The sequence below is a fragment of the Stomoxys calcitrans genome, chromosome 3 (assembly GCF_963082655.1).
Source record: "Stomoxys calcitrans chromosome 3, idStoCalc2.1, whole genome shotgun sequence".
Taxonomy (NCBI): Eukaryota; Metazoa; Arthropoda; class Insecta; order Diptera; family Muscidae; genus Stomoxys; species Stomoxys calcitrans.
The window spans coordinates 102,529,419-102,545,416 of NC_081554.1; the positions used below are offsets into that span (position 1 = coordinate 102,529,419).

The following is a 15,998-nucleotide window of genomic DNA, read 5'->3' on the forward strand; positions in this document are numbered from 1 at the left end:
AATTATTTTGCTTATATCTTTCGATACAAAGGTAATATCTAATACCTCCTGCCTGTTCCTGGTAATAAAGGTCGGTTTATCCCCATTATTACAAATCGCCATATTGCAACTTATAATATATTCAATAAGCAGCTCACCTCTTTCGTTAACATCCACACTTCCCAATATCTGGTGGTGTGCATTAGCATCATTTCCTACAAAATTTTGGGGTATGCTGACCCCAAACTTAATAAATCACACATTGACCTATTAGGTCATAATGATTGTTCGACTGTTTTGGAGTGAGGTGGTCCGCTAGGTATATGAGCAGAATAAAGATATCAGATTTGCAGTTCACAACCTTATACTTTTCATTTGAACTCCACATTGTCATGATTGGTGTATAACGCCGTTTGATGGAGGGCGTCCATAGGAGGATTGTGCGCCACACCCCATCTGCCACTTGTGTAAAAATTTTAATGACGCACTCCATTCAAAAAATCGATCACTTGATATAACTATATCTGGTAATATATATAATTGGATATGGGACCACATATAATTATATCTGCTATATATATTTATATCCAAAGAGATATACTATATATAACTATTTCTGGCCTTGGATATGACTATATCTGGCCTAGGGCCCTAAAATTTTGCATATGAACTGCATAACACCTCATTTATAAAAAACACATTAACACTGTGCATCTCCTCGATTATTCCGCGATGGTATGAGTTGCTCCTATCCTCAATCCATCCCCCCACCGCCTTAAGTCTCATAGCCGCAGGAGCTGCATGACACTAAATCTGTATATCAATGGGTCAGATATCTAGAATAGTCTCCAGTGCCCTAGTGGGCGTAGTCCTCATCTCTCCGCCTATGCCAGGACAACATGTTCTCTGAACCTGTTGTATGGTCCTTATGTCGCACTTCTTCTCCATCGCAGTCCACCAAACTACTGAGGCCTAAGAATGTATAGGTCTAATCACTCTCCTGTAGAGCCAGTGGGCTATCCTCGGATTCAGGCCCCATTTCGAGCCTACAGTATACATAATGCCTATTCAGTACACTTCTGAATGTGACACTTCCATATTGCTTATGGTCATATGGTTTATGCAGTCTATAAGGGCCCGTTCCGCCTGGTGTAATGATTGGATCAATGTGTCGGTCCACACATTGTTAAAGGCCCCTTCGATGTCATTGCATACGCTTATATGTGCTTTTTGGCATAGAAAGATTGTTTTATTTTATGCACAACCTCGTGCAGGGCAGTCTCCACCGACCTTCCCTTGACATATGCATGCTATTTGTATTTGAGCAGTTCGCTGCATGTCCTTCTCTTTATCATGGTATACGTAATGCGTCCCATGGCTTTGAGTAGAAAGGACCTAAGTAAGACTTATAGGTCTATAGGCCTTTGGTGTCGCATAACTTGCCTTGACGGGCTTGGGCATTAATACCACTCGTGTCTCCTGCCAGGCTTTCGGAGTATACGCAAGTCCTTTGCACGCTGTGAAAATAGTGGCTCGATGGGGCGCCAAACAGTCGGACTACTTCTGTAGTAACGCCGGAAATTTTCTATCAGGTCCGCGTGACTTAAATGGTTTTAAGCTCCCCAAGACGTCATTTGCCATGAAATCCGTCTTCCAACCTCATTATTCTAATATTCCGGTGTCTCCGTGATTACCGTCGTATCCTGTGGAAAATTCGGTTTTTATCAAAAGTCTCAACATGTCCTTCGTTGTCTCTGCTCTCATCTCACTCTCATGTCGTCTACTACCGTTTCAGTTTGGACATGGGTTTTTGAGAGACACTTTTTCATCTTGGCGGCGACATTAACGCTATCGGCCTTTTTGCAGAAAAGCTTTCAGGAGGCACTTTTTGCCGCTCTGGTAATCTTATTATGTGTAATACACATCCCAGTAAACTTCCGCTTTTTTACGACGTGCATCTGCGGACCTCATTCTCAATGTTGCGAATCTCCCCGATTTTCTTTCTCGAAGAACACAACTATCTTCGAAAGACCCAACTATTGTAGTCATAAGCGTTTTCTTTCCTTCTTTTTCTTCACTGCAAGTCACTCAAGATTTCCATTTGCACACGTGGCGCGTACACGCCCGAACCGGCCTGATTCAAAAATCCTTAATGGTATCACAGCGGCAGGACTTTCAAGACTGACTCAGCACCAGAACACAGAAATGTGCGAACCCTAAGTCGTCCTGTGGGGAGCCAAGAATTGGATTCAGCCGTTATGGTATTGATATCAGCTTTAACATAGCCCCACAAAAAATAGTCTTAAGGGATTTAATCACACTATCTAGGCCGCCAATTGACCCGTCCCGAAAGTGAAATAAAATATTCACCGAACTTGCCTCTCAATAAGTCCATTGTTGCGCATGATGTGTGGTATGTGGCACCGTCTTGCTGAAACCACTTGTCATGCCATTCATGCTCTTACATTTTGGGCCAAGAAAAAAGTTGGATATCCTCTCACGGTAGCGCTCATCATTCACAGTTACGTTACTTTTCGCATAATCTTTGAAGAAGTGCGGTCCAATGATGCCATCAGCCCATAAACCGCACCAAAGTGTGACTTTTTCTGGATGCATTGGTAGCTCTTACAATGCTTCTAGCTGATCTTCACTCCGAAATCGACAATTCTGCTTATTTGAGGACCCTTTGAGCTAAAAATGAGATTCGTCGATGATGAACTTCGTCGCGCGATGGACTTTCCTAACAGAGCACCCATTTTGATAATAATTTGCAAGCGTTGTCCGTTTGTAAGACGATTCATTGTTAAATTTTAGATTAAACTGAAAATGTTTGACAATGAAACCAAACACGAAACGTGTGTGAGCAGTTTCCACCAGTTTTGCCAAAAAGATAATAGCTATAAATTAACCTTTAATTATGAAATGCACAAAAAAATTACTGGTGTCCAAAAGAATAAAAAAATTCACTTTCTATTCGTTTTCTTACTGGAACTGAAAAGTCCAATCTTGTTGAAGGTCTAGCCGAAGTGTACAAAGAATGCCACTAAAGCAAGTCGTTACTAACAACTTTCAGTCTGTCAGCATATTTTTTCCGATCACCTGTCATGACGGACACAATGACTAGACGTCGGTTCTAGCCAGCGAAGCGGTAGACCTCTTCAAGTCTAGATCGCCACATAGTTTTGCAATGTTCACAACCCCCCTTTGTGACCTTCTATCATTCGTTGCCCTTCGGGCCTGGTCCTGAATACCTAGCTTACATGTCGCTAGACCGCATACCCGCATATTTCAGTTCCCCCGTATTGTGTAAGGTACTTCCTAGATTCGAAAGCTCATCTGCTTTACAACTCCCTGAGATATCTCTGTGGCCCGGCATTAAGAAATTCGTTCCCCAGGTATGTAATTACAGCCTGGCTGTCTGAGAATATGTTTATGTCAGTTGTCGTTATGACATAATATCTAAGCCATTCCCCCACTTCTTTAATCGCAAGGATATACGCTTGATACATATTACAGTGGCCGGGTAACCTTCACGATATGACCAGTTCAAATTCTTCAGAGTACATCCCAAAACACACCTGGTTGTCTAGTTTGGAATCATCTGTATAAAAGTCTATATAACTACTATTACCGGGGATCTTGTAGTTCGTATGGGTTCTATCTGGAATAGTGGTACAGTACTTTTATCAAACAGCGTCTCAAGCGGTCTGTAATCGATTGTCAGGCATTGTATCAAGGATATAACTGTGCCCGTAGGCGCCGCATGATTTAGGGGAGAGCTCCCTTAGCCTCACAGCAGTGGTCGCAGTCATTTGTCTAGCCACAATGTTCAGAGGTATTAGACGCAGCATTAAATTCAATGCATCAGATGGTTTGGTCCTCAGTGCGGCTGTTATGCACAAACAAGTATTGACCAGTAGATGGGCTTGAAAAGCGCCATCCACCAGATTACAACCCTTTATAGCATTGTAGGTCTGACAACTGCAGTATATATCCAATGCATGGCATGCTGTTAAAACAGCAACTTTTGCCAATAGCTCTCTTGCAGATGTATAGGGCTAGAGTTGGCTTTCTTGCCCTTTTCTAAAAGTTGGATTTTAAGGTCAATTTCCCGTCCAACAAATTACCCGGGTATTTTGCGCTTTCTGTAAATGAAACATTCTCTTCGCTCAAGGAGACAGAAGCCACTGTATGTAACTTGTATCTCCTGCTGAAAAGAACTACTTCTGTCTTGCGCGGATTTACGCCTAGACCACTTTCGGTAGTCCACATCGCTGCCGCAAGTATAGCTTCCTGAAGTATACCTCTTAGAGTGTTGGGATACTTTCCCCTAACCGCAATTGCAACGTCATCAACATACGGGACCACTTTTACACGTTTTTCTTCAAGAGACAACAATATATTTTTAATGCTTTTATTCCAAAGTAGAGGAGACAGTACATCTGGTTGAGGTGTTCTTCTTCTGACCCATCTATTTAGATCCACAAACCCCAAGCCTACTGTAATTATTAATAAACTTTATTTTACGGTAGAGTTGAGCGAGAGAACCCCGACTATGTCGTGAAGGGCTGTTTCAGTGGATTTGCCTTTACTATATGCATGCTGCTAAGAGGCCACCGTATCGCAGAGGTTAGCATGTCCACCTATGACGCTGAACGCCTGTCTTCGAGTTCTGGTAGGAACATGAGAAAAATTTTCAGCGGTGGTTTTCCCCTACTAATGCTGGAAACATTTGGGAGGTACTTCGCCATTTTAAAACTGCTCCCCAAAGAGGTGTAGCTCTTTCTGCCATTCCTTAGACCAACCAATTGCTGTTTGACCCATGGCTTGGCACTAGGATATGCTAGGATAGGTTAGGTTAGGTGAGGTTTAAGTGGCAGTCTATCATCGGACTCACTTAGACGTTTTCGTTCATTGTGTTCATGATGCCTTCTAGTTCCATCTTACTTACTTTTTGTAAGTAAGTTATCTATAAACTTACTTATGGTAGAGTTAATTCTTTGGGAAGAAGTTTTTACATGGCAAAGTACCTCACAAATGTCGCCAGCATTAGGAGGAGATAACCACCACTGAAAAATTGTCTGATGTTCCTGTCAGGATTCGAGCCCAGGCTATGTTCGCCCCAGATCGCTTTAAAAGGCCCAATAACTAGCGAATGTTCACATCCGCTAAATCAGACAGGTTCTCAAAGAAATGAGAACCTCCTTCTGACTGCTAGCGCGGGACATCACACAGAAGGTGTTCTATAGTCTCTTATTCTTCGATGTCCCCACAGCTTCTGCAAAAGTCGTTGCTGGCAACCTTCATTCTGTCATGACGGACACAATGACTGAGACATCTGTTCTAGCCAATGACAGCAAAGCCGTAGACCTCTTCGAGTCTAGATTAGGCCACATAGTTTAGGAATGATCACAGCCCTCTCTTTGTGACCATCTATCATTCGTTGACCTTCGGGCCTGGTCCTGAAAACTTAGTTTACAAGTCACTAGAGGCATACCCACAAATTCCAGTTTCCCTGGCATGAGTAAGGTAGTTCCTAGTCCCGCACGCTCGTCCGCTTTACAATTCCCTGGAATATCTCTGTGTAAATTTTAAACTGTTCAGCCATCTCGTTAAGAGATCTGCGACAATCGAGAGCGGCTGTTGTGTTCAAAAATACGTTGTCAATGGATTTAATGGCTGCCTGGCTGTCTGAGAAGATATTTATGCCAATCGTCGTAATAACATTATATTTTAGCCATTCCACCACTTCTTTTATAGCAGGGATCTCCGCTTGATACACACTGGAGTGGTTGGGTAACGTTTTTGATATGACCAGTTCTAGATCTTTAGAGTACACCCCAAAGCCCACCTGGTCGTTTAGTTTGGAACCATCTGTATAGAAGACTATGTAAATTCGTAATCCTGAACTTTTTATCAAAAAGCGGCTCAGAGGGTGTAATCCATACTGCCTGGAACATCGGTTATTGTATTAAGGATAAAACAGTGTCCGTACCTGACACATGACCAATGAGAAAGCTCCCTTAACCTCATGGCAGTGGTCGCTGCAATTTGTCTAGCCACAATGTCCAGTGGTATAAGATGTAGCATTAAATTCAGTGCATCAGATGGTGTCGTCCTCAGTGCGGCTGTAATGCACAAACAAGTCATCCTTTGGATCCGGTTAAGAATTGAGCAGTAGGTGGAATTTTGAAGCACCGTCCACCAGACCACAACACCATATAGCATTATAGGTCTGACAACTGCAGTATATACCCAATGCATGACACTCGGTCTGAGCCCCCAACTTTGGCTCTCTTGCAGGTGTGTAGGGCACTTGTTGCCTTTCTTGCCCATTCCAAAATGTTGGATTTGAAATGGAACATTCTCTCCTCCCAATGAGACAGGTTCCACTGCAGGCAACTTGTATCTCCTACTGAAAAGAACTTCTTCTACCTTGCACGGATTTATAGCTAGACCACTTTCGGTAGCCCACTTTTACCTTTTACAATAATATATTGTTAATGGCTATATTCTGAAGAAGAGGAGACAGTACACCTCCTAGAGGTGAGTTTCTGCTGACCCATCATTTTAGATCCACAGATCCCAAGCCTGCCGTAATGCATCTTTTAGCAAGTAAGTTTCTTACGGTAGAGTTGATGTCTAGAAACCCCAACTCCTTCATGATTGACGTCGGTTTTACATTATCGAAATTAGGCACAGAAAAAATTAAAAAACTAGGTTCAAATAGAAAATTTGTACATTCAATTAAAAAAAATTGCTGAAATCGGTCTAATAAAGAAATTTGTGTTACTGATTAACAATTTTTCAATTTGGATTTGTGATAAGCTCAAAAATTTAAGCAAAGTGGTTATTTACTCCATAAACCGTATGCTATGCGGACGGGTTCGAATCCTCCTCAATCAGCATCCCTAATAGGCCATTATTGTAGTGGAGTGGCGATAAAAATGCCCCCCCTGTGGCGTGCCTTGTGCCACTTTCTCCCTTATTTTTATGTCATGGGATAGACAATTTATCCACCTGTTCCTTAGCATATGGTTTATCCAGTCTCTAAGAACCGGGTCCACCCGGTACTGGTATAAGGACTGGATCAGTGTGTCGGATCGCACATTGTTAAAAGTCCCCTCGATGTCAATGCATACCGCCAGGGTGAACGTCTTAGCATAAAAGGATTCTTCTATTTTATGCACAACCTCATGCAGGGCAGTCTCCACCGACTTTCCCATGCATGCTGTTTGTACTTAAGCAGTTCGCTGGATGTTCTATTTTTTTGAGTAGAAAGTACGTAAGAATTATGGGTCTGTAGGCCTTTAGTGTCGCATAACTTGCCTTGCCGGGCTAGGGTATAAACACCACCCTTGCCTCCTGCCGGGCTTTGAGGCTCCTCAAGGATTCCTTCACCATAAATTCCGTTATTATAACCCTTCGATCAACGTCATTATTCCAAGATTCCGGTGTCTCCGTGAGTCACTTCGTATCCTGTGGAAAATGGGTTTTCATCAAAAGCCTCATCATGTCCTCCGTTTTAACTTGGCGGCGTCATTAACGCTATCAACCTGTTCGTAGAAAAGCATCCAAGAGGCACATTTCGCCGCTCTGGTAATCTTATTGCATTCCTTGAGCCGTGTGTAATACACATCCCAATAAACTTCCGCTTTTTTACGACGTGCTCTGTTAAAAAGTCTACGAACCTCTTTCCCAATATTGCGAATCTCCCCGGTCATCCAGGGATTTTTTTGGGCTGATTTCCTTTCCCAAAGAGGACAACTATCTTCGAAAGAATCCATTAGTGCAGTCATAATCCTATAGACATTGTGGTCAATGTCTTCTATGGTTGGACAATCCAAATTATATTGCCCAAGTTTTCCTCTGAGTGGTCTTCCGATTTTAGCCAGGTGGTTTTCAACTTATTACGGAAGCTTATCGGATTCGGCGTTGGCCATGCTATTCTAAACCTAATGTAGCGATGGTCAGAGAAAGACCCTCCCTGGAGACCATCCAATCCTGAACCTCATCGATTAGATTTTCCGAACATATCGTCGCCTAGTCCTATTAACGAAGAAAGAGGTGTTACGAATATTAAGTGTTATTAGGTAGTTAGTATTAAAGAATTCTACATCATTTAAATTTTTATGTCTAATAACGCAGTTCCTCGGCCGAGTACCAGTGTTAGCATAGAATAATTGGTTCAGTCCAGAAACTTTGTTCCTGGTCGTCCATGGCTCCTGGTTTAAGACGATATGAATCTAACCCTTGCTCATAACCCTCTATCTGAGAGTGAGTAGTTGTCTCGCCTTGGTGGAGGATGACCTCAATCATTGATCCTCCAATAGATTGGCTTAGAAAAATTCCGCAGCTACATTCTCCGCAACTAACCGTTTTCATGTTAGTTTAAGTGTTTTTAATCTTAAAAACAAAGTTGCATAAAATTTCTCACTAATATCAATGCTATTTTTGACTTTTAATTGAATTAATTATAATTTAACCTTCACTTTATGTGGAAATTCTTTATCTTAAAGTTATTACACTGCAAAATAACGCATCTCAAATATGCATCCTTATGTCGAAGATGTTCCTTCTAGGAGAGACTTTTGATGTTAAGATAACGTAATGGTTTGGTATTGAAATGAGTCAATTTAGCACTTAAATACCTCTACTTTGTGAAAATAGAAAGTAATGATAATACTTCCATGGCTAAAGTTTGCGAAAGCTTTTTGAAAACGTTTGCAAATTTTTGACAAAATAAAATTATTTTTTGAAAATGATGTCATTTTTAAACGGCTAAAGATCTTGACATGTATCTTTTTTTATTTTGTGCAAGCTGGTACTGGTACAGTTTGTGTGAAATTTGAAATGTCTGGAACATTTTGTACCACTAAGATCAACAGATAAAATAATTTAGACTTATTTCCAATTTTTTGCCGTTTGGCCCACTGTGCGACGGTACCCAACTGCTACGTTATAGAATACTTCGACTGTATTTAAATATTCAGTAATTAATATCGAAACCTAAAGTCTAAAACCATTCGACTAAAAAAATTATTGACAAAATCGGATAATAAACGTGATTTTTATAGACCCAAAGCGAACTAAACCTACCTATGATAAAAAAAATATTTGTGCAAAATTTCAGCTCATTATTTTCATTTCTAAAGAGTGTAGCATGATTTCAACAGACAGACGGACAAAGCTAAATCGTCCTAGAATTTTACGAATCTTTATTTGAATTTGACCCGATATTATCTACAGACTTTGCCAAACACCAGAGTAGCGAAAAGCTTCAATCTTTATTCTACTCTACGATTTTGAATAATACTGTGATTCCGCCAATACCTGCGGATTTGCATTCCAACCTGTTGCGGTATCAAAAATTTGTACATTTACCTCTAATGAGCTTGCAACTAATTTTTGTGCTAGGCCTCTATGAAAATTTTAAGAAAATCGGTTCAGCCAAGTATCATATAGTCAAAATGGGTCTGATGGCGTTTTTGGGGGGGTGGCGTAACCCCCTATCTGATTTTGTATGCCAGATTCGAAATCTACTCCCGAATACCTTTCATTTGAGCCCCATATTGAAATGAACGTCCAATATGTCTGTTTGGGGGAGTTTTAGGGTTGGGCGGCCCGATGGGTACATAGACTCAAATTTTAATACCATATTCGCATTCTACTCTCCAATACTTTTCATTTGATACCCATACTGTCCCGACGGTCCACTTTAATTTTTGTGTTGTGTTTTTGGCATAAGGGGGAGGGTCCGTCCCCCTTCCGATACCGAAAAATTATTTAGCCTATGTTTCCTTCCAGACCAACCTACACAATATGCGAAAGTTCCGAGAAAATCGGTTCTGCCGTTTTTCAGTCTATACAGAACAAAGAATCCGAGTCCTACATATCCGTGATTGGCTTATGTGCCCATTTTGGGCGTTTTTATGGGGGTGTGGTGACCCCCTATACTTAGACATGAATTTGTATGCCAGATTCGTTACCTACTCCCTCATACTTTTCATTCGATATCCATATTGTCCTTATCGGTCCACTTTGATTTTTGGTGGTGTTTTTGGGGTAACGGTGGAGGGTCCGCCCCCTTCCGTTATCAATAAATTATAAAACCTATTCCTAATTCCTGATCAAATTTGTAATCTACTCCCGAATACCTTCCATTTGAGTCCCATATTGCCATTATCGTCAAATAAACCTATTTTTAGGGGTTTTGGGGTTGGGGCGGCCCCCAGGTACTTGGATCCAATTTTTGTTATGAAATTCGTACTCTACTCTTGAATACCTTGCATTTGAATCCCATATTGTTCCGATCGGTCCACTCTTATTTTTGGGTAGTACTTATTATTCTTATGTTTTTTTATACCCACCACCGAAGGATAGGGGTATATTCATTCCGTTCCGTTTGCAACACATCGAAATATCCATTTCCGACCCTATAAAGTATATATATTCTAGATCAGCGTAAAAATCTAAGACGATCTAGACATGTCCGTCCGTCTGTCTGTTGAAATCGCACTACAGTCTTCAAAAATAAAGATATTGAGCTGAAAATTTGCACAGACTCTTTTTTTGTCCATAAGCAGGTTAAGTTCGAAGATGGGCTATATCGGACTATATCTTGATATAGCCCCTATATAGACCGATCCTCCGATTTAGGGTCTTAGGCCAATAAAATCCGCATTTATTATCCGATTTTGCTGGAATTTGGGACAGTGAGTTGTGTTAGGCCCTTTAATATCCTCCGTCAATTTGGCTCAGATCGGTCCAGATTCGGATATAGCTGTTATATAGACCGATCCTCCGATTTAGGGTCTTAGGCCCATAAAAGCCACATTTATTATCCGATTTTGCGAAATTTGGTACTGTGAGTTGTGTTAGGCCCTTCGACATCCTTCTTTAATTTGGCTCAGATCGGTCCAGATTTGAAAACAGCTGTCATATAGGCCGATCTTCCGATTAAGGGTCTTAGGCCAATAAAAGCCACATTTATTATCCGATTTCGTTGAAATTTTAGATATTCGGTTGTGTTAGGTCCTTCGACATCCTTCGTCATACTTTTCATTCGATATCCTTATTGTCCTTATCGGTCCACTTTGATTTTTGGTGGTGTTTTTGGGGTAACGGTGGAGGGTCCGCCCCCTTCCGTTATCAATAAATTATAAAACCTATTCCTAATTCCTGATCAAATTTGTAATCTATTCCCGAATACCTTCCATTTGATTCCCATATTGCCATTATCGTCAAATAAACCTATTTTTAGGGGTTTTGGGGTTGGGGCGGCCCCCAGGTACTTGGATCCAATTTTTGTTATGAAATTCGTACTCTACTCTTGAATACCTTGCATTTGAATCCCATATTGTTCCGATCGGTCCACTTTTATTTTTGGGTAGTACTTATTATTCTTATGTTTTTTTATACCCACCACCGAAGGATAGGGGTATATTCATTCCGTTCCGTTTGCAACACATCGAAATATCCATTTCCGACCCTATAAAGTATATATATTCTAGATCAGCGTAAAAATCTAAGACGATCTAGACATGTCCGTCCGTCTGTCTGTTGAAATCGCACTACAGTTTTCAAAAATAAAGATATTGAGCTGAAAATTTGCACAGACTCTTTTTTTGTCCATAAGCAGGTTAAGTTCGAAGATGGGCTATATCGGACTATATCTTGATATAGCCCCTATATAGACCGATCCTCCGATTTAGGGTCTTAGGCCAATAAAATCCGCATTTATTATTCGATTTTGCTGGAATTTGGGACAGTGAGTTGTGTTAGGCCCTTTAATATCCTCCGTCAATTTGGCTCAGATCGGTCCAGATTCGGATATAGCTGTTATATAGACCGATCCTCCGATTTAGGGTCTTAGGCCCATAAAAGCCACATTTATTATCCGATTTTGCGAAATTTGGTACTGTGAGTTGTGTTAGGCCCTTCGACATCCTTCTTTAATTTGGCTCAGATCGGTCCAAATTTGAAAACAGCTGTCATATAGGCCGATCTTCCGATTAAGGGTCTTAGGCCAATAAAAGCCACATTTATTATCCGATTTCGTTGAAATTTTAGATATTCGGTTGTGTTAGGTCCTTCGACATCCTTCGTCATACTTTTCATTCGATATCCATATTGTCCTTATCGGTCCACTTTGATTTTTGGTGGTGTTTTTGGGGTAACGGTGGAGGGTCCGCCCCCTCCCGTTATCAATAAATTATAAAACCTATTCCTAATTCCTGATCAAATTTGTAATCTACTCCCGAATACCTTCCATTTGATTCCCATATTGCCATTATCGTCAAATAAACCTATTTTTAGGGGTTTTGGGGTTGGGGCGGCCCCCAGGTACTTGGATCCAATTTTTGTTATGAAATTCGTACTCTACTCTTGAATACCTTGCATTTGAATCCCATATTGTTCCGATCGGTCCACTTTTATTTTTGGGTAGTACTTATTATTCTTATGTTTTTTTATACCCACCACCGAAGGATAGGGGTATATTCATTCCGTTCCGTTTGCAACACATCGAAATATCCATTTCCGACCCTATAAAGTATATATATTCTAGATCAGCGTAAAAATCTAAGACGATCTAGACATGTCCGTCCGTCTGTCTGTTGAAATCGCACTACAGTCTTCAAAAATAAAGATATTGAGCTGAAAATTTGCACAGACTCTTTTTTTGTCCATAAGCAGGTTAAGTTCGAAGATGGGCTATATCGGACTGTATCTTGATATAGCCCCTATATAGACCGATCCTCCGATTTAGGGTCTTAGGCCAATAAAATCCGCATTTATTATCCGATTTTGCTGGAATTTGGGACAGTTAGTTGTGTTAGGCCCTTTAATATCCTCCGTCAATTTGGCTCAGATTGGTCCAGATTCGGATATAGCTGTTATATAGACCGATCCTCCGATTTAGGGTCTTAGGCCCATAAAAGCCACATTTATTATCCGATTTTGCGAAATTTGGTACTGTGAGTTGTGTTAGGCCCTTCGACATCCTTCTTTAATTTGGCTCAGATCGGTCCAGATTTGAAAACAGCTGTCATATAGGCCGATCTTCCGATTAAGGGTCTTAGGCCAATAAAAGCCACATTTATTATCCGATTTCGTTGAAATTTTAGATATTCGGTTGTGTTAGGTCCTTCGACATCCTTCGTCAATTTGGCCCAGATCGGTCCAGATTTGGATATAGCTGCCATATAGACTGATCCTTCGATTTAGGGTCTTTGGCCCATAAAAGCCACATTTATTATCCGATTTTGCTTAAATTTGGGACGTGGAGTTGTGTTAGGCCCTTCAACATTCTTCGTCAATGTGGCTCAGATCGGTCCAGATTTGGATATAGCTGCCATATAGACCGATTAAGGGTCTTAGGCCATAAAAGACGCATTGATTGTCCGGTTTTAGGCTTTGGGGCCATAAAAAGCGCATTTATTGTCCAATGTCGCCGCAATTTGGGACAGTGAGTTGTGTTAGGCCCTTCGTCATCCTTCTTCAATTTCACTCAAATCGGTCCAGATTTGGATATATTGGTTGCCCAAAAAGTAATTGCGGATTTTTCATATAGTCGGCTTTGACAAATTTTTCACAGCTTGTGACTATGTAATTGCATTCTTTCTTCTGTCAGTTATCAGCTGTTACTTTTAGCTTGCTTTAGAAAAAAGTGTAAAAAAGTATATTTGATTAAAGTTCATTCTAAGTTTTATTAAAAATGCATTTACTTTCTTTTAAAAAATCCGCAATTACTTTTTGGGCAACCCAATAGCTGCCATATAGACCGATCTCTCGATTTAATATTTTGGGCCCATAAAAGGAGCATTTATTGTCCGATGTTGCCGAAATTCGGGACAGTGAGTTAAGTTAAGCCCCTCTACATATTTCTGCAATTTGGTCTAGTTCGATCGATTTAAAGTCTTGGTGCAATAAAAGGCGCATTTATAATCCGATTTAACTAAAATTTGTCACATTGACTTATGTTAGGCTTTTCGACATCCATATTGTATATGATTCAGATCGGTTTACTTGTAGATATAGCTACTAAAAAGACCAATATTTTGTTATACATAATTGAACAATGACTTGTGCTTATTAGTATTTGGTCCAAATCGGATCATATTTCGATATACATTGCTATGGGATATTAGTTATGTAATTTTCACCGGATTTTGATGGAAGGTGTTTTATATATACCCGAGGTGGTGGGTATCCAAAGTTCTGCCCGACCGAACTTTACATGTTTTAATTGTTTCTTTTACTTTTAGATACGACCAATATGTGCGTCTGCCTCGATGGCCATTTTAAGCTTCCTGGTTTTTGCAATGCTTAAGCTTTTTCCACTTCTGATGCATACTTTCGGAATATCGATTACAATGTGGTTCTGTGCAGTGGTGTGTGGATCCAGTTACTTATATTTGCTAATATTTCTCAAGGAGACGAAAGGAAAATCCATGGACTCCGATTAAACAGTGTTTATATCGACGCCTTAGTACAGGACAACATAACATCGAAATTTTCCAAATTCTTGTTGTCGCAGAAATCGTTTCCTTCCAAGCATAGAAATACAATCATAAAAAATTTAATTTGTTCAAAAGCGGTACTATGTTCGTGATTCAAAGTGGAAAATCCATTTTTTTTGACGACTACATTTTGAAACACTACAACACTTTTAACGAAAATATCATGACTTTCATCGCGAGAGCAAACATGGTATCAGCTCACGTCGAGAAACAATGTCATTATTAATATAATACATAGCCCAATAAAACTTAAAACAATTTGAAAAAGCACAATACTCTAACTAATTACAAAGAATTAACGATTTTGATCTTTATAAAATGCATCTTATATATAAAGGTTAAAATGCGTTTGTTTTTCTGATGCGGACAATAGCGAATGAAGTGTCTTTGGGAGTTAAGTACGAATACAATCTATAAGTTTGGTAACGAATGCTTAAGGGGCCGCAACAATGCCCTAAGTGGACTGTCGTAGGTCAATATGGTATGACATGGTATTTAATAGTATAGTACATCCAAATTTGAAGCCACGTGTCTGAAAGGCCATCGAAATTCTCCAAAGCGGACATGTGAGCTGTTAGGCAATATGGTACTAAAATGATTGGTATTTATTTGTTAAGTACAGCTAAATTGAAGGCCGTGATTAATTGTAATATGTAATATAATATAGTAACCGTTGGGTGGAGCGGAAGTGTTATCATTTCGCTCCTTGAAGAAAAACAAAATATATCCATATCTCGGATGTCGCATTGCGTACCTAACGCATTGCGACAAATTTTAATGCTTTTCAGGAGTAGGCTCAAAATGGACTTCAAAGACCCAACATCTGCGGTGGTGTCATCAGACCGTTGCATGTTGTCCGCCCTCCTATAAGTATGGGTGCCTTGGTCGAGAGTAATGCTTCAAGCGCACAACCAGTCGTCGGACTAACAAATGGGGAAGAGACGGCTACACCAGGGGGATGCACAGTTCGCTCCCAGCCTTAAGTAAAGGTGGTATTTCCGATTCAGATTCAGACAGCAACAGTGTCAACGAACAGTCTTCGCAGCCGAATCAAGAGATGAGGAGCGGGATGACGGCGGAAGTGAGCGATGGCTTTGCTGAGCTCACAAGCAGACCGAGAAAGCGATCCAGTGCATGACGAAGGAGACAGAGGAGTACGTACCGGCAGCGCAATCGGGCGAAAGTGCAGGATGCTGGAAGGAACAGAACTGACATTCAAAGCACTTCTACGGAAGCTGGAAAAATAATCCGATCTCCCGAAGAGCATAACACTGCTAAAATGATAAAGAAGAAGAAAAAGGTCTCCCCGCTTTCAAGTACTCTGGGAGAATCAAGCCAGCCATTCCGCAAAGGAGACTGTAGACAGTGTCCTGCGGAGGTAGACATAGTCGGAACAAGAAAGAAGGCCTCTGGGAAAGGTAAGGAGCCGCCCTCTTACGTCAGAGTGGCAAGGAAGCACAAGAGACTAGATGACTTAAGCAGTCATCGATATCGGCT

General features: G+C 40.7%; 1 protein-coding gene across 5 annotated transcripts in view; it reads left to right on the plus strand.

Annotated features, from left to right (window-relative positions):
- The window catches only part of LOC106091729 (facilitated trehalose transporter Tret1-2 homolog), a 282,586-nt gene extending 267,812 nt beyond the window's left edge, over positions 1-14,774 (plus strand). For all 5 annotated transcript variants that reach the window (XM_059365148.1, XM_059365147.1, XM_059365149.1 and 2 more), the window contains one exon: positions 14,247-14,774. In XM_059365148.1, coding sequence (XP_059221131.1) covers positions 14,247-14,447 — 201 coding nt within the window. In that variant the 3' untranslated portion in view covers positions 14,448-14,774. The remainder of the gene's footprint in view (positions 1-14,246) is intronic.
- Positions 14,775-15,998: the final 1,224 nt, after the last annotated feature.